This window comes from Canis lupus, chromosome 18 (genome assembly GCF_048164855.1).
Source record: "Canis lupus baileyi chromosome 18, mCanLup2.hap1, whole genome shotgun sequence".
NCBI lineage: Eukaryota > Metazoa > Chordata > Mammalia > Carnivora > Canidae > Canis > Canis lupus.
The window spans coordinates 27,674,934-27,692,620 of NC_132855.1; the positions used below are offsets into that span (position 1 = coordinate 27,674,934).

General features: G+C 47.9%; 2 protein-coding genes and 1 long non-coding RNA gene across 4 annotated transcripts; 1 reads left to right on the forward strand and 2 right to left on the reverse strand.

Moving 5' to 3' along the window:
• Positions 1 to 67: 67 nt before the first annotated feature.
• On the reverse strand, positions 68 to 6,168 carry LOC140609359 (uncharacterized). Its single transcript, XM_072784724.1, has 4 exons — positions 5,985 to 6,168; positions 5,524 to 5,827; positions 4,974 to 5,239; positions 68 to 574 (listed from the first exon to the last, which is right to left on the reverse strand). The coding sequence occupies exons 1-4, from the start codon at positions 6,166 to 6,168 to the stop codon at positions 411 to 413; spliced, it is 918 nt and encodes a 305-aa protein (XP_072640825.1). The 3' UTR covers positions 68 to 410.
• A 60-nt stretch (positions 6,169 to 6,228) lies between these two features.
• Positions 6,229 to 8,282, forward strand: TWIST1 (twist family bHLH transcription factor 1). Its single transcript, XM_072783850.1, has 2 exons — positions 6,229 to 7,044; positions 7,614 to 8,282. Exon 1 carries the CDS (start codon positions 6,379 to 6,381, stop codon positions 7,000 to 7,002), a length of 624 nt encoding a protein of 207 aa, XP_072639951.1. The 5' UTR covers positions 6,229 to 6,378; the 3' UTR covers positions 7,003 to 7,044; positions 7,614 to 8,282.
• Positions 8,283 to 8,450: 168 nt separating this feature from the next.
• On the reverse strand, positions 8,451 to 17,226 carry LOC140608906 (uncharacterized). 2 transcript variants are annotated; one of them, XR_012010906.1, is made up of 4 exons: positions 16,967 to 17,226; positions 11,206 to 16,690; positions 10,833 to 11,118; positions 8,451 to 8,589 (listed from the first exon to the last, which is right to left on the reverse strand). It is a non-coding gene; the product is annotated as an uncharacterized lncRNA (long non-coding RNA). The 2 variants fall into 2 exon arrangements; XR_012010905.1 differs by having other exon boundaries at positions 8,457 to 11,118.
• Positions 17,227 to 17,687: the final 461 nt, after the last annotated feature.

The following is a 17,687-nucleotide window of genomic DNA, read 5'->3' on the forward strand; positions in this document are numbered from 1 at the left end:
TCAGAGTAATAGTATCAGTGCCCCCCCGCCCAGAAGTCTTCCCGTCCACTACCATGAGAGGCAGGGATGACAACATAGATCACCTTTATTCTAATTCTGGAGAGACCACATCTATTAGATGAACATTAACCTCAATTAAAAGTTTCATGGCCCTCCACCTAGTTCCTTACTTCTCGTTATGACTTCAGTGAGAGTGACAGGGAATTTGAAAATTAAATGCCTACACCAAGGGACAGGTAGCTACTTACAACAGTCTCTTTGAGCAGAAACTGAGGCAAATAATCTTGGTGCTTTTCTGCTTCCCGCTAAGTGCACTTCTTCCTGTCTCTTGTGATTTAAGCCTTTTCTCTGATCACTGATCCCTACATAGTAAGCCTCAGTCTTTTTCTTATAAGTCTTGGTCATTTGTTCTAGCTCCCTCTTTCACTCTCTTCACATTCTTTTTTTTCTCTTTTGATCTCCTCCTTATTTTCACTCTGTTCTTTCCTTGTCTTTTTCTCTTCTCTTTCCAGCTCTTTTGGTCCACTGTGCAGGTCCTCCAGCAGGGTCTCAGAGGATGTGATTAGGAATGCATCTGCAAGAAGACACAAATGCAAAGCAAAAACATTGAGTTCCAAATAAAGCAGGGATTCCCCAGCCTGGTTTTCACTGGCACTCACCCAGAACTATAAAATTCTTTTAGAAAAGTATCAAGACATAATTCATGTTAGTGTATTTTAATTGACAAAGTAATCTTATGGTCTGAAACCTTTTTTGAGAAAAAGTAATAAGAAAGAGGAAGGTGATCTCAAATTAAAGAGTGTGCATAATAATATGGGGCAAGGGTTGGGAGTATCTTAAAAATGTCCTATTTTTCCATATCTTTGAAAAATGATTTAGTTCTTAACCTATGATATGCATTAAAATATAATTGGCAAACCATAAAACATAATTTCCATACATTTTTTCATGTAAAGACATCCCAAATGCTGAAACTAAAAATTCAAACTTTCAAAGATATTTTGGAATAGTCACATATTTAAAAACAACAACAACAATAACAACAACAACAAAAACCTGTTTTTCATTGCCAAACATGGCTCTAAAATTGAAAAAGCAAAATTCTAGGTCACTCAGAGTTTTGTACAAAATTCTGCTAATGTAAAATAAATATTTTCCCTTAAAATGGTAGTTTTTCAGTATATTTTCATAAGCATTTTTCTTTTATATTCTACAACAAAAAGAAAACATCTTCCAAAAAACCTAAGGTTTGAATGCCAACTCATGCATATTTTTAATTAATAAAGGTGGCACAAATCAAATAGGCATATGCAAAATGACAGTCACAGATTGTACAGTATTTTTGCTATTTTGTTAGTTTTCTCCTTCTGTGAGGTTCTTTTAAAGCTAAGTTCTCTAGGAAATTGTGTCCTCTTGTGGTCACTGGCAAAAACAACATGTTTTGGGCAGGAAGAATCAATCAAAACAATGGAAATAGGATTTAAGGCTTCAGGAAAAGCCATTTGTGAAAAAAGGAAATCCCTTGAAGTGGAGAGACATGAAAGTTATGAGTAATCAGAAAAGCAACTTTATCTGGGAAAACACAAAATTTAAACCATTAGATTAAGATTTAAATTGCTCAATGATGAAAAAGAAAAGATAAACATGCTCGTGAAGTAGGAAGCCTGTATTCATAATAAAGGCCTCTTATGAATAACTATACATTTCTTCCATTATTTCTTCACTTACTCCAGCAGCCCCCCGAAATAGTTGAGAGCATATTTCACCAAGGTTAACTGGAAGCAAAGATGGGACGTGGCCACTCTAGCCTGCATACCCAATAAGCCAATAGAGGTGTGTGTGTGTGGGGGGGAGGTTCTTCAACGCTCCATTCTTTGCACACTTGGATTCCTCTCTACATCCAAGTTCAGCATGTTTCTTTACCTCATCCTCATTTTGAAGGCAGAATGTCAGATAGTTTAAAGATGAATTTATTTGAAATTTTGATTTGCTCATTCGAGGTATTCCTGGCAACTCAATTTCTTAAGCTTTATTCTTTTTCATTTTATTTCTGGATTGATAGTTTCACAATTTCTATTTTTGTTCCTTAAAGAAGTTCAGAAAGAGAAATACAGAATCAATTAAATTCATGAATTCAACTATCATTAAAAGAGAAAAAGAATGACCTCTTCTTTAGGGCAAGGTGCTCAAACATCATTAAGGCTGCCTGTGTCGCTGAGCAAGAATTTGCTTTTACACAGAGTTATCAAAGTCACTTGTGCTGACACGAACTTCATATTCCACTTTGATAAAATTCTCTTACTTGAATATCAAACTAGGCAATCCCTGTGGAGTGTTCAAAACAAGATGAAATCTAAGATGTATAATCTTATTCAACTGCAGCCTTTTCCAATTTGCGCCCTCTTCTGTGGGAATGCTCCTGTGCTTCATTCATGCAATTCAGAGAAATTATTTCACAAAACTCTAAGCCAACTTACAGGTGGGAGGTCATCCAAAGACTGAGAAGAAAGAGTAGGCACAGATTCAAATACTCACCTTTTTGTACAAACCCAACTCCAAAATTTACTCTCTTGCTAACAATTCTAGAGTATATGTAGGTTTCTTTTCCTTCTCTGAATGTACTTATAAAGGATTGTTGCTAAGAGAATATCAGTGCATATATATTCAAACTGGAAGAATACAGATACATGCATAACTTACTGCATATGCTCAGTATGAGATTCCTAACTTTGTTTCTCCTAACAGTATTTTTTTTCAATTTTTAACACAGCACACATTCCTCAGGAAGGGCTGCGAACATGCCAAGTTTGCAGTTTTGAAAACAAAGCTCGTTTTGAATTATCCGAGTGCAAAAGAAAAACTTTTTTGTTTTCAGTTAATTTTTTTTTCAGGGAATTTATTTTAGAAGTAGACAAAATGATTTAATTCCAATCAATCCAGTATTCCCAAAGAAGGTAGTTCTCCACTACCGTCCTTTAAGTCAGGCTGAGTTCAGCCCCAAAGGGAAATTTCTAAGACCGTTTTTAAGAGCCTGAAATTAGGATTTTCAAACTAAGTCTGCTTTCCCAGCAAGTGTGGACAAGAAAATTGTTAGACAAAATGTTAGGTAGGATATAGCTATTGATGAACAGAGAGGGACAATCCGGCCATGAAATATTTACGGTTTGCAAAGGAGGGAGTATCAAGCCCCAAACATTTTGAGAGGTAATTCATTTGGCAAGCCACAGCCTTCTGCTCAAAAAGTATCAGGCTAGGCACTCAAAATCCCTCTCATTCTCACCCTCCACTCTTTTGGAAGAGTTCAAGAGAAATTTCTTCTCGGGACTAAAGTCATTCATTGTGACTCCGTCAGGAAGATTCCATGCTGTGATGGTTCTGGTTAGGTCATTCATTTTAAACCCCCTCGTAAGTATTCCGGCATCCAGAGCAGAGCCTCAGCCCTGGGGATCCCTGGTACCCAGTGGCCAGGCGCTCCTCATCCCCTTTATGTTTATGTTTTAGTGCCCAGAATAGGGTTGGGTTCACTTGTTTAAGAACCAGTCTTGGAGATTGATGACTGTGCAAGTCCGGCTGGCTAATGATCCCTGGCTGCTGCGCTGCTGCGGACTTGGTTTCTCCTCCAGCTTCTCTGCCCTCGTTTTCATTCCCCAATCCCAACTCCCCTTGGTCAGGTAAGGTTTCCCTTTACACTTTGCCCACACTTTCCTGTCTTGCTCTACCCGTAGCCACAAAGGAAAAAGCCCAATTATTCGATCTCCTTAGTTTTAAGAATTCAACTAAAGGGAAAAGAAAAACAAAATTAAGAGATGAGATTGATCTTTAAAGAGAGAGAGAAAGCGTGGTAAAGGTGGAAAAATTTCAAGATTTCCGCAGCCACCTTCAAATAAAAATCGTGGAATAATCGGCAACTTAGAACACTTGGTAGAGTGTGGCTGAATTCTCTGCTTCCGAGAGATAAAATCCTAAAGGCAGAAGATGTAAACAAAAGGGTGAGTTATCACAGTGCGCTTTGTTTTAAGGATACCTGCCTGCAGACCGTTAAGTGAAGGTATCCTTAATTTTCAGGCAGGATCTCATTTTAAAATACCGCAGCGACTCCCGAGGCAGGCCAGTTGGCATGCTGTGGTCATTGTTTCTGAATATTTGTGAAAATGGTGATAGCCAAATCCTGCAAGTCGCCCCTCCCATGAAGGCACAGCCTTGTTGCCCCCCCCCACGGGGGGGGGGAGGGAGGGACGCCTCTTGCCCTCACTTTCCCCAGAAGTCTGAGCCCTTCAGCCAGTTCCAGGCACTCCAGACCCCCGGGGGTTTCCGGACTGAAACTGTGAGCCTCAGCGGGGCACAGCCACCTGGCCTGCCCTCTAGTACCCCGGGGGGGGGGGGGGGCTTCCTCCTCCTCCCGACACCCACAGCCTCGACCCTCGGTCAGGCCCAGAATGGGGCCCTTCGCTGAGTTAATTCCCGTCTGACACTCCAGTCTGGGGACAGCGTGTGCGGACCTCGGCCTGCACAAGGGCACACAACCTCCACACCCCCAGACCTCCCCCCTCCTCTGAAAACCGAATACGGTTCCTGACCTCTCGTTTGCTTTGCAACTTAACAGATGAACAAGAAATGGTTATTCTATCCCAACTCGTTCCAAAAGAGAGAGAGAGAGAGAAACAAGCATGGCATTGCAAAGATGGGTTTCTCAACCACGCGGCTTCCCTTCCAGCCCACCGACTTTTGTTGCCTCCTATTTGCTAGAATGTGCATCAACCCCCACTCGCGGGGGAGGGGGGGCTAGTTGTTGTCAACGTGTTGATAGAATTGCTTAAAATAATAAAAGCACCCAGTAACTGGACCGCGCTTGGGTCACCCGAAGCATAACTGCCCACTCCAGCTCCTAGGATTGAAGGGCGGAGAAGGTGCCTCGCACAACGGGCAGCTGCGCGGGTTCGGGGTGGAGGGTGGGGGGTGGGCTTGAACCCCACCTCGCTCTCTTACGAGCCTCCCTTTAGGGGTCACGATGTGGGGCTTTATGTGGGGGTACGGTAGGGATGACACGGCCGCGGGGTCCTCCACCTTGGGCCGGCAGCTCAGGCGACGCGGGCCGCAGCGAAGACCCTGCGCTGTCCCTCTCCGGCCCGCTGCTTTCTCCGAGGACAGGGCTGACTTCCGAGAAAAGAACGAACTTCCTCTTTTTAGCCCCGTCGGAGGCGAAGTCTTTGGGGTGGCAAGCGGCTTTAGGCTTGGGTCGCTGTGGCGGGATAAAGGAAGGCCCAGATGCTTCTGAGGGAGGGGTGAGAGCAGGCCGGGGCACCGAGCCGCAGTCCCCGCAGTCGCGGCCACGTCTTCAAAAACCGCCCACGACCTCAGGGCCAGCCGCGGTGGTTTGGGCTTTGCAACTCGGGGTGTGGGGGTGGGGAGGTGGGGAGGTGGGGAGCCCCTCCGTCCACCTGGCTATAGGGAGGAGAGCTCCGCGGCTGCCAGTTTTCTTGCCCCTGCCCCCGCCCCGGCCATCCCAAAGCGGCCCCCGCGGACCTAGAGGGTACAGGGGCGAGATGAAGCATCACCCACTGCGTAGAAGCTGTAGCCGGAGCTGCCGCTGCTGTCACATCCACTCCGGGAGGGACTGACACCGCGGCCGAAAGGTCCCCTCCGGCCGCCTTCCGGGGCTGCGCTCGGGTGCGGGGGCGCGGCCCGCGCGCGCTCGGGCGCGGAAGGAAATCGCCCCGCGCCGGCCCGCGGAGGGCGGCGGGGCGGGAAGGGGGAGGGCGGCGGGGCGGGGAGGGGAGGCGGGGAGGCGGGGAGGCGGGCAGAGGGCCGGCCGCCGCAGCCAGGTCGCCTTTGAATGGTTTGGGAGAACGAATTGTTAGACCCCGCGGAAAGGGGGGTGGGGGTGGGGACGAGGAAGGGGGTGGGAGGGCAGGGGGGCCTGGAAAGCGGAAACTTTCCTATAAAACTTGGAAAAGTCCCTCCTCCCCACGTCAGGCCAATGACACCGCTGCCCCCAAGCTTTCCGCCCGCGCGGAGGTATAAGAGCCTCCGAGGCTGCAGCTCTCGTCCAACTCCCAGACACCTCGCGGGCGCGCCGGCACCGGCGGCGGTTCCGAGGGCAGGGCCGGGCCGGGCCGGGCCGGGCGTGCGTGCGGCCGCTGGGCGCTTCTTTTTGGACCTCGGGGCCATCCACACCGTCCCCTCCCCCTCCCGCCTCCCTCCCCGCCTCCCCCGCGCGCCCTCCCCGCCCCGCCGAGAGCCTCCCGGGCCTCCTCCCGCCCCTTCCTCGGCGGCCGCACCGCCCGGGCCGGCGCCGCGCGCGGGGGAAGCTGGCGGGCTGAGGCTCCCCGCCGTCCTCCCTTTCCCGGGCCTGCGAGGCCGCGCGCTGCCACCTGAGAGATGATGCAGGACGTGTCCAGCTCGCCAGTCTCGCCGGCCGACGACAGCCTGAGCAACAGCGAGGAGGAGCCGGACCGGCAGCAGCCGCCGAGCGGCAAGCGCGGGGGGCGCAAGCGGCGCAGCAGCCGGCGCAGCGCGGGCGGCGGCGCGGGGCCCGGCGGGGCCGCGGGCGGGGGCGTCGGAGGCGGCGACGAGCCGGGCAGCCCGGCCCAGGGCAAGCGCGGCAAGAAATCTGCGGGCGGCGGCGGCGGCGGCGGCGGCGGGGCGGGCGGCGGCGGCGGCGGCGGCGGCAGCAGCAGCGGCGGCGGGAGCCCGCAGTCGTACGAGGAGCTGCAGACGCAGCGGGTCATGGCCAACGTGCGGGAGCGCCAGCGCACGCAGTCGCTCAACGAGGCGTTCGCCGCGCTGCGGAAGATCATCCCCACGCTGCCCTCGGATAAGCTGAGCAAGATCCAGACGCTCAAGTTGGCGGCCAGGTACATCGACTTCCTCTACCAGGTCCTCCAGAGCGACGAGCTGGACTCCAAGATGGCAAGCTGCAGCTATGTGGCCCACGAGCGGCTCAGCTACGCCTTCTCGGTCTGGAGGATGGAGGGGGCCTGGTCCATGTCCGCGTCCCACTAGCAGGCGGAGCTCCCCACCCCCTCGGCAGGGCCGGAGACCTAGGTAAGGACCGGCGCCTCCGCGGGTCAGGTGGCGGGCGGTCAGACGGACGGCCGGGCCGCGGCTCCCGGCCCACCTGGCCTTCCTCAGCGCCCCCCCCCCCCCGCCCAGGTCGTCCCCCGCCCCCCCCCCCATCAGCCTTCCCACCCAGCCTGGCACCGCCACCTCTTCCCCCGAGCGTCCCTGAAAGGCAGGTCGGTCCCCGCTAGGGTGAGGGGGACGCGCCCCGTGCCGGGTGTGCTGCGTGTGCGTGAGTGTGCGTGTCGGACAGGAGGGAGGACTTGAGAGACACTCGAGGGTCGTGGGGAAGGGCAAGTCTGGTTGCCAGCGCCTCCCTTTCTTCTGGCTCTAAGTTTTCGTTCTCCTTAAAACAAATGCTTCCAAATTCCACCTCCTCCTTCTTTCCGCCCACCCACTTCCTCTTGCCCTTGGGCTGAAATCCTTCCAGGTTGTTCAGCGTAATTTCTCAGTAGTGGTGATAAGAACAGTGCTCGCTAGTCTTAGAAAACAGCCACGAAGACCTAAACAATAACCAACTTTCCAACCCCCCCCCCCCTTCTGGGTTTTTGCAGATGTCATTGTTTCCAGAGAAGGAGAAAATGGACAGTCTAGAGACTCTGGAGCTGGATAACTAAAAATAAATATATATGCCAAAGATTTTCTTGGAAATTAGAAGAGCAGAACCCAAATTCAAAGAAACAGGGCGTGGGGCGCACTTTTAAAAGAGAAAGCGAGACAGGCCCGTGGACAGTGATTCCCAGACGGGCAGCGGCACCATCCTCACACCTCTACATTCTGATAGAAGTCTGAACAGTTGTTTGTGTTCCTTTTTTTTTTTTTTTTTTGACGAAGAATGTTTTTATTTTTATTTTTTCATGCATGCATTCTCAAGAGGTCGTGCCAATCAGCCACTGAAAGGAAAGGCATCATTATGGACTTTCTCCATTTTAAAATGGTACCAACCCAGAGGAATTTTAAGAACGTCTTTAGAAATAAAAATACGGGGATCTAACTGACTTGCAAAATCACAGTCAGTTAAACCCTCTTTACAGTCTTCCTCTGAGAGAGAGAAAAAAAAACTTAAAATACAAAAAACAACATTCTATTTATTTATTGATGACCCATGGTAAAATGCAAATAGATCCGGTGTCTAAATGCATTCATATTTTTATGATTGTTTTGTAAATATCTTTGTATATTATTTTTCTGCAATAAATAAATATGATTGAAAATTTTAAGAACCTCAGAGTTTGGTCTATATTTTTAAAGCTCAGGATTAAGTTGGAGGTAAATACCTGCTTGTTTAACTCTGGAGGCACCCAGGAGGGAGGGGGCACTAATATAAACAAAGCAGTGAAAAACGCAAATAAACTAGCTACTGACAGGCACAGGCGTGTTATTTAGAAAGACAGCTTTATTATTATTATTCCAGTTTGGTGTTCAGTGGACTTTGTAGCATCTCTCCTTCATCTCTTATCAGGCCCCCAAACAAGCAAAAACTTAGGAAATTTGTTATTCACTTCTCTTGCTTATATTTTGAGGAGGCAGCTGTAAAACAGTTAAATGCAAATAAGCAATATGAAGCCAGGACTATTTTTCTCTCGTTACTGTATTTTTTTGTTCTACCCTCCACTGTTTGTCAGGACTTTTAAGTAATAGCGTTCATTGCACTGAAAGGATGCCCAAAGTGTTACTAAAATGATCTGTATCTGTACACTTACAAATCAGTAGGAATGCGTAGAAAAGAAAGAAGTTTAAATTCAGCAGGAGAGAGAATTCCACTTGCAAAGTAATTTGCCTCCCTCTTTTTTCATGAATGAAAATGATATTTATGTCACGTTTGCTTAAAAGAAAAGCCAAAGTTAAGAATATTTTTCCATGTTGATGTTATCCATTCGAGAAGCATGCTCCTTCTTTATATATAAAGAACATATAACTATGGAGAGAAATACAATAAACAAAACACCTGAACTTTCAGTAACTACTAGAGCACTTACAATTTTAAGTGCTAGAGCTTTCATTTTCCAGTCAGTTCTTTAGCAAATATATTTTATTCAAAATTACACAATTTTTCCCTGGTTACTTACAGGTATACAAAATCCGAAGTTAAGTGAAACAGTAACAGTTAAACAAATGGGGCTTGAATTTTATTTAATTCTGGTTATTTCTGAGCCAGGAAAATACTGGTTTTTATAACTAACAACATTATAAGTAGTAAGTTTGTCTCACTTAGGACTTAACTTTTACATCTAGTTGACTGCATTCAGGTGTAACCCGGGAATTTTTCAAACTAGAAAATAATTTTGCTGTCTAATTGAAACAATAGGTATGGCAAACAAGTGTACACGAATCCAAACAGATCATGTTTGCCCAACTCAGATTGAGGTTATTATATTGCCTGAAGGTTTTCGTTTCCTTCCCACACATCATCAGAGAATGCTGACATAACAATATTGTAAATTTACTATTCTCAGTATCTTAGACCATGTTTTACGATGAGGAGCCTGTAGCATTTACGCACACTGAAAGATTAGTGAAGGCTTGGGGAATTAATTTTTGGATTTTGGTAGTCCTTTATCAAATAACTACATGAGCCGGGAAAGTGATTATGTGTGAGTGTACTTATAGGGTGTGGGTATATTTGTAGAATGTGTGTATGAGAGAGAGAGAGAGAGAGAGAGAGAGAAGGGTAGAAATGTAAGGAGGGTACCCTAAAAGGATGAGAGAGAGCATCAAGATGGTAATTCTCTCTTCTGTGTGTATGTATCATCCTACCACCTCCATTTTCTAAACTGTTCATGGAGGAATCTCCTTGTTCACTAGCTTGGTATAACTATTTGATATTTCAGATTTCTTGATGTACATCAGGATGGAGCTGACCGTCATTGCTGAGAAGGTAATCTCTATATTATCTCTGATGATATAAAACCCAGAAGTTTCAAAAAAGGTAGCCTTTCATTTGGCTTTTTAATTAATTTTTTTAAAAAAAATTTTTAGTGTTTTATTCTCTTTACGTTTCTGATAAGAGAAAACCTTTTGCAGAAAAGCAAATGCCATATTTATGTTGCTAAACTGAAGGTAATATTTTCTCCTAGAATTTAGGGGAAATAAATGAATGAAAGAAAGGTAACAGATAGCTTTTCTTTGAATGAGAATAATTCCTGGGGGAAAATCTTAACTATTAGAATACAATTTTCAGTTTGCAAACTTTTTATGTTCTCAATCTCCTCCCCCATTACACATGAGAATGCAAATTCTTTTTTAGAATAGAAATAAAGCCACCTGTGTTTCTCTTGCTCTACCATTATTTCCTGTTTTAATTTTATTTTTTTGCTACCTATCCTTATTTAATGGACACTTAGAATGAATTACCTCTGCTCCAGAAGTGAGAATTTAATGTGGTGGCTGGACAGGGGACTCTACTCTTTAGCCAGGAATGCATTTACTGGAGAGAAAATGCTGTATAAAATTGCCTTGGGTGAATACTAAACAACTGAGTAAGAATGTTTCCTTCACTGTGCATATATATATATATATATACATACATATATGTATGTATGTATACATATATATATTAAATCTTTTAATTTCGTTGGATTGATAGCCTTCAGTCATAAGCAGTAAATTTTTGTTTTCCTATGAGAACATTCTGTATACACACACTTCCCTTCTTCGTGCACACACTTGCTAAGCACATGCACAGATGATAGATAATTCATGCACGGTTGCAGGTACCCTCCCTAAACTGGTACATATCATTAATAAAATAAGGTTAAATAGCAGAAACTCACATACTGTGTGTACTTTTTTCCCACACTCAACAACGGCACAAGCTTTCTGCTGCTTCAGTCTTCAGGCTCATATTCATAATAGAGCTTTTTAAGGGACACTTGGCCTCTTGCAAAAAAGTCGAGCATTTTGCACATTCCACGGTTTGGCAAACTCAGAACTGGTTATTTTCTCTAGACCGGTATCAAGTTCTTCTCAGGCATATGATTTCACTTGAAGTCCTGCCCAGGAATCCTTCAAAGTGAGCGTTTGTCCCGCTCTCATGATGTCAGGCGGTTTTCCCTGCATCTGTAATTTGAAGAAAAACAAACAAACCTGCGGGGAACAAGCGCCACGGAAACCCAAACAGAACTCCGTGGGGAGCGGGAGTCTCACCTGCGGCGGGCCCGGGAGGGGGGCGCCGGCCCAGACTCCCCTGCGTGGGTGGCGGGCCGGTGCCACACGGTGGGGAGAGTGAGTGTCCGTGCCCTTCTCCGACTGCGTGGACCGCTCCGGGCCGCGTCTGGCCGCTGCGCAGAGGCGGCGGTTCCAAGTGTCAGCGGTAGCAGAAGGAGCAGCAGCAACAGAGTCAGGCAAAGGCCCAACCTCAAATTTCCAGAGACGGGCCTCTATTAGCGACAAACGGGGGTCGGGCGGGGGATCCCCGGGGGCCACTTTTCCAGAATTTTCTGCCTGTGTGTCATAAAGCGTGCCCCACCCCCAGGACCAGCGAAAGTGGAAGGAAAGTGCACCGGCAAAGTGGAAGGAGAAATCCGTTACCTCATAATTTCTCAAAGCCGGCTATCCCACTCTTTTCCCAGGAAACCTCGAAACCGAGACCTCGGAAATGCAAACAGGATTATTAATTATCCTCATTTGCTGAACAGCAAACGATAGACCCGGTAAACAGGGCACGGGATACATTTGCCATTTGCTTTTGTCCCAAGGCCCCAGGACGTGAGCCCACTTAATGTTCTTAGCAAATCAAAGCACGTGTCCTTTGAAGAAGGTGTGTAATTGGAGTTTAAGGCATGTATGGAATTCCCAGATGTCTATAAAGTAAGAAGGAGCATGTGGCAGGTCACTGGAAGGTGGGGCAGGTTAAAATCACTGGCACAAAAGTCCCCCCCTTTACATTTCTCCTTCTTTATAAGGGCCAGGGAGATAAACCTTGGGGGAACGGATGGGACGGGATCATAATGAATATCCAGCTTCTCATATCAGAGTCATAGTAACCATGGTAAAAAAGCACATGGTCAGAAAACCTCAAAGAAAACACTCAATTATAGCCGGGATTTCGTGGGCGCCCTGCAATGAGATCGTTTGGGGTTTGCTGCAGCGAAGGCCTCCAACGGCTGTCTTTCTTGTTTACGTGGACTGTTTTCTTTTCCTTCCATCCTCCCCCCCAACCCCCCACCATCACCACCACCAAGTTTGTGGATGTGTCTTCGTACTTACGCGTGAACAAAATTCCAGATTAGGAAAAGAAAAAAAAAACAAAACATTTCCAAAGACATCCATCCCAAAGGCAGCCTTTTTTGGGGGACTGGAGATGACGACGAGCAAGTGAAATTAAATTTCTGTAAAACATGCAGTTTAGACATCTACCAGATAGAGCGAACGTTCCATGAAAAGACAACCATCAGAATCAACAGCAAGCACTCTTTTTTTTTTTTTCAGTTCACTGAGGAATATATAGATGTACATGGGACTGTGCGCTCTAAGCTTGCAAGTTTGAATATTGCTTATTAGGCAGTTTTTGTTTTGTTTTGTTTTGGGTCTGAAGCCTGAACCGAAGGCAATGTGACTTTTCTCCTTGGGTTCAAGATGGTGCCCTCGTTTACCTGCACAGTGGAGCCCGAGGCGGAGACGTAAGGACGGGGTGTGCCCAAGAAGCTGGCCCTGGCAGAGGTTGGCGTGGGGAGGGGGGCGATGCGGGGTCGCAGGAGGCTGGGGGCCAGAGCGCGGGGGCTGGAACAAAGCGCGCCACAGACCCCGCCACTGAGGCTTGCGGGAGGGCGGGAAGGACCCACCGGGGCTGATGCGAGTGTGACAAGTGAAAAGCTAAGCAGGTACCTGAAGGAAGTTTATCTTGCCCAGATGTTAGGGCTTTTATGAAATGTCACGTGAAGAGAACAGATGTACGATTTGCAAATGGGGCCACGCCTGTAAATACAAGGAAGGCAAATGCTTGGAGGAAAATCCAGGCATAAATCATCAACCTCCTTTTCTAGATATCTATTTTCTCCTTTAAATATTTGCTTCCGGAAAGGGGAGACACGTCTTAAATCGTTAAGTGCCTCTTCCAGGAGAAGTCACACTCTTACCCCTTCCTAGCAGCCCCCCAATCCCCTAAGTGCCTTGGGTGCAGAGGGTTGGGGTGGCTGGCAGATTTCCACACCGCCCCCCTCGCGCGCTTTCCTTCTTTACGTTCCCCATCCCCCACGTTTCTGTCTTGGCCTCTCAGAGACTTTTGATCCTGAGAAACGTATCGGATCTCGGTTTGGAAAAGCTGAAACTAATCAATTGCCTTTTTGAAGGGGTAGAGAGTGATAAGAGCGAAGGAATGCCAGGACTGACAGACCCTAAACCTCCAAGATGCTTGGCTGGGCTGAAAGATGAGCGGGTGATCCCTCCCTGCTGGGGCCGGGACCCAGGCTCTGGGGATCTTTGTTGCCCATTGGGTAGGGCTTTTAAGAAATTACATTATTAGTTTGATTGAGGATTTTTAAAAATCTCTTGTACAAATAAGAGCCCCCCCCTTTCCATGCAAGAAGGAAACTCGGTTCATAAAATTGAAATGAATTAGTAGTTGCCCAGTTGTGGAAGACAGTCCAATTCCTTTCTCTGTTCTTAAGAGAGAGATGTTCATAGAGGTTATTGTGAATATTAACGGTTGGCTCAGGCCTGGCTCTCTGTGCACAGTAGGGTTTTAAATATTTGTTGACAATATCTTTAAGACTGTACATTAAATGAAGGAACTGTTCTGTGGCTCTTCATTTAAATGCAACATTATTGCTAAGTGTTAAATTGATAATCGCCCGGCTTAGAGTTATTTATATAGCTGCCCACACAGCTCTGTATTTAAAAAGAAATTTTTAAAGTTGGTGTATATTCTCCCACAATAGTAAGTCTAAATTTACTGTCGGAGTTTATATTAATACCCTTTGGGTTTCCAAAGAATTGAAAAAAGTTCAAAGTGATCACGTTAGCTTTAAGGGTGACAGTTTTAAAAATTCGCAAGACTGGATAAACAGACACATCTTTTCTCTCTATGGTATTTAATCCAAATACCCCTCCAGCCATCCCTGAAGGAACTTAACCTTGATTTATTACCTTTGGCTACATATCATATCTGGTTATGGCCCCCAAAACGTCCTGGAGGAAGACCTCAGATCCTGCCCCTCTGGGTTTGCCCAGCCAAGATGGATGTTGGGTTGAACTCCAACACTCTGACTCTGATATGTGTTGCTTTCCTTTGGGGCTTCCAGACCTCTATTTCTAAATATACTACTGGACACAATAGTCCAGATTTCTCTTCCTCTTTTGTTTCTGAAACTTAACACCAATCAAGGAATTGTTACTATTCTTGAAAGCCAACATGCAGCAGAAAGAGAGGCAGTCAGCCTGCACGTTTAGCAATGATAATCCTTCAGAACCGGCCACTGATGCACCCCTACAACAGTGCTCCATTCCTAGGCAGAACCCTACCTTCCAGAGTAGCATTCTTGAAAACGTTCTTATAAATCCCTCTTTCATCACCCCAGACAACTTGTGTTAGTCTCTTGCTAAGGTTGCCCCCCTTGCCTCATTCAACCCTTGCCTTCTCTTGCTACCCCCCATCCACACACACCTTTTAAAACTCTTAACTTTGTAACATATTAAAGAGACTTGGAGCAGAGAATCCTTCTTCCTCTTCCTTCTCTCCAGGCCTCGACTGAGTGAAACTTAAAACACATCTCATAGATCAGTTTTCCTTCTCTGAAGTTAGGCACAGTCCACGACCCGGATTTTCAAATAGCCCAGGCTGGAGTCTGCAATATTTAATCCAGTCAGCTATTAAATGTCCTCCGGCTAAATCAAGAGTCTAAGAATCCGTAGTGGGATAATGATACCAAGAGCAGTTTGGTAAAGGAAAGGGGGGCTGGGAGGGAGGGGGCACGGACTGCAGGGATCCTTTGATTTGGAAAATCCTGTTTTTAGAACTCCTGTCAGAGTAATAACAAAGCAAAGAAACATGAAAGAGCAGCTCTTTGTTCCAGGATATGGTTTTAATGAAATACTACTAACACACACATACACACACACACTCATGGAGAGAGAGAGAGAGAGAGAGAGAGAGAGAGAGAGAGAGAGAGAGAGATCTACTATTAATAACCGCTTCTGAGACTCCGCTTTTCCTTTACCTATTAGGGACAAGCAGGCTGCGCAACGTGATCCCCTCTCCCCCTTTTCCGCTGCCTCCTTCCCTCCCTAGTTAAGCCAAAGTGATTGTTCTGATGAGTCCCGGCCCCGCACAGGACCTCGAACTGACACTGCCCTCCGCATCCAGGCTCCACGTCCCTTCTCTGAGCAAAGCCAGCCCGCCTTGGGACTTGAGTACCAGGGCATTGCCTTCTCCTACCCAAGGCGGGCACCCTGCACTCTGGGAGCTAGTTAGTTCTCCTGGTCCCTGCCTGGAGGCCTTCTTAGGACCCCAACACATGTGGCACCAAAGGGAGAGCGTGCCCCAAATCTGCCTGCCTTGGCTCCCAGCTGACCCTGCCCAGCACTTTTTTGTTGACTTAAAACATCCGGAGGGACTGCAACTAATACAGCGAACGGGCCTGGGGGGTAGGGGAGGAGAACGAAGAGGCAGGGGGTGGGGATCACCAGAGAAAAAGCAACAGCATTTGGGAAAGGGGGGGGGGTGTGGATCAACCTTTTAGGCAGGGAGAACGAGGCATTTTAGCAGCCGCGTCTGTCATCTGTAACAGTGGACAGATAAAAACCGTCCCAGATCAAAGAGGTTCCTTCATAAATCACCCATAAGAAATGGATTGTGAGGAGTAAAAGACACGTGTCGAGTAATCTCAACCCAGGAGTCAGCGAGCTGCCAGCGCCGTTCCTAACGCCCCCTCTCGCGGTGCCCGCTTAGGGAGCGCGGCTCCCGGCAGGGGATGTATGTGGGGGGAGGTCTCTCCACGCTAGTACCCCCCCCCCCTCCACCGACCTCCACCAGCCAAGCTCCTACCCTCCACCCCGCCGCCCCCTAGCTTCCGCCTTAGACCGCGGCTGGGCCATCCCCGCTCCAGACTTGAGATATTTCCATACAATCGGTTGACTCTGGCTTGACCAAGGAAGTCGTGGTGAAAATCGGAGCGTTTTCTCATTTCTGATGCAAGAACGTTGCTGTCTCAGAATCGCAGACATCTACCCCTCGAGGTCCTCTCTTAGTGTCCTTGTCTCTCTGAGGATCCCGCTTGAGAGAACTCGGAAATTTACAGTGCTACGGTGCAAATGTAACTCAGCCCGGAGAGGGAGTTCGGCGAGAGCAGAAATTGCCTGGGCGGGTGTTTTCTGTTCGGAGTTTTCGAAGTTTCGGATGAACAGTGCTTTTGCACTGAGGGTTGCCGCACTAGCGTAATCTGTAAGGAGCACTTGCTGCACCTAAGCTAGGACCAAGTGAATTCTCTTTCTCCGCCTCCCACCTGCCCAGCTCCGGACTCTTGCACCTGCTTCTCTTGATTGGAAAAAAAAAAAAAAAAAAAAAAAGCAAAAGCGAATGTCCAGTCTCGCGTTCTAAACTCTCCAGCCAGCTGTTCTTAGGACCCCAGAAACGCGTATTGGGCGAGTTTAGAAATGTTGTGGTTGGCCATCCCCAGGAAAGCAGTTGACAAATCTAAGTAAGACAAGATAGAGCTTGTGAATTTGTGCGGGGCGATTTACAGCGACAAATGCCTCTTACTCCTTCGTTCTCTCTCAGTTTTAGCATCCTCCAGATAAGTAGGATTTTGCTTATAATAGGTGTTTATGGTTCAGGAATTGCACTTTGATCTAGGATTTTGGGGGTGGAGTGTCTAAGGGGTCTCTAGACGCTTGTCTGATTTGAATGCTTTTCAGGATGATTTATGGCAAAAGGCTCCTTTCTGACACTTCCAGATGCCAAAGCTCTTACCTTCCAGGAAGGGGTGAGGGAAACCTGCTTCCAACAGCCGCGACGCTGGGAGCCGGAGCGCCTACCGCGCCACCCTGCGGGTCACCTTAAACTGACAGCACGCACCACCAGCCTCCTTCTCCAGCCCCCGATGACTTTTCCCCGCCTTCCAACTAAGGAGGAGGGAGAGACCTTCTCTTTTTGATGACCCAGCTACGGAGGGAAACCGAGTCACCGCTGTAAAATTAGCCTCTTGCAGTTAACTCTGTTTTATGTAATTAACCACCTGCTCCCGCCCAGTTGGCGGTTTGGTGTTAATGCGATTTGACCCCCGAATGTGCAGCGGGGCGGGAATCAGCCCTCCGCTGGGACTCCCGGTGGTTTCACCCGCCGGCCTAAGCCCCTGGCCGAGGCCGCGCGGATCGCTGTCCCGGTTCCGGCGGGGCGGAGGCCGGGGCACAGCTCAGAAGCTGCCGGGGCGTCTGGGCGGGGCGGGGTGGGGGCGGGGGTGGGGGCGCCGTCTTTCCGAGAGCTCCCCGCAGTCTCAGGACGATGAGCCGAGGCCAGGAAAAATAACCCTCCCGACTCAATTACTCCGAGCTCCACCGTGGAGCTGAAAAGCTGAAATGTGCGCCGCTGCAGGGGGGCAGGTCAGACAGGGCGGACGCTATAGCGATTTGGGGGGGACCCCCAGGGCCCGCGGAGCTGGGAACGCGCTGAAGACATTTGTCAGCCTGAAGCT

Excerpts from the sequence above, each read along its gene's own strand:
- LOC140609359 (XM_072784724.1), bottom strand. The coding sequence starts at position 6,168 with ATGGCCCCGAGGTCCAAAAAGAAGCGCCCAGCGGCCGCACGCACGCCC. Across the intron at positions 5,240-5,523 it reads CTCGCCCCTGTACCCTCTAG|CGACCCAAGCCTAAAGCCGC; the intron begins GTCCGCGGGGGC and ends ATCCCGCCACAG. Across the intron at positions 575-4,973 it reads GAGGCTCGTAAGAGAGCGAG|ATGCATTCCTAATCACATCC; the intron begins GTGGGGTTCAAG and ends GTCTTCTTGCAG.
- TWIST1 (XM_072783850.1), top strand. The coding sequence starts at position 6,379 with ATGATGCAGGACGTGTCCAGCTCGCCAGTCTCGCCGGCCGACGACAGC.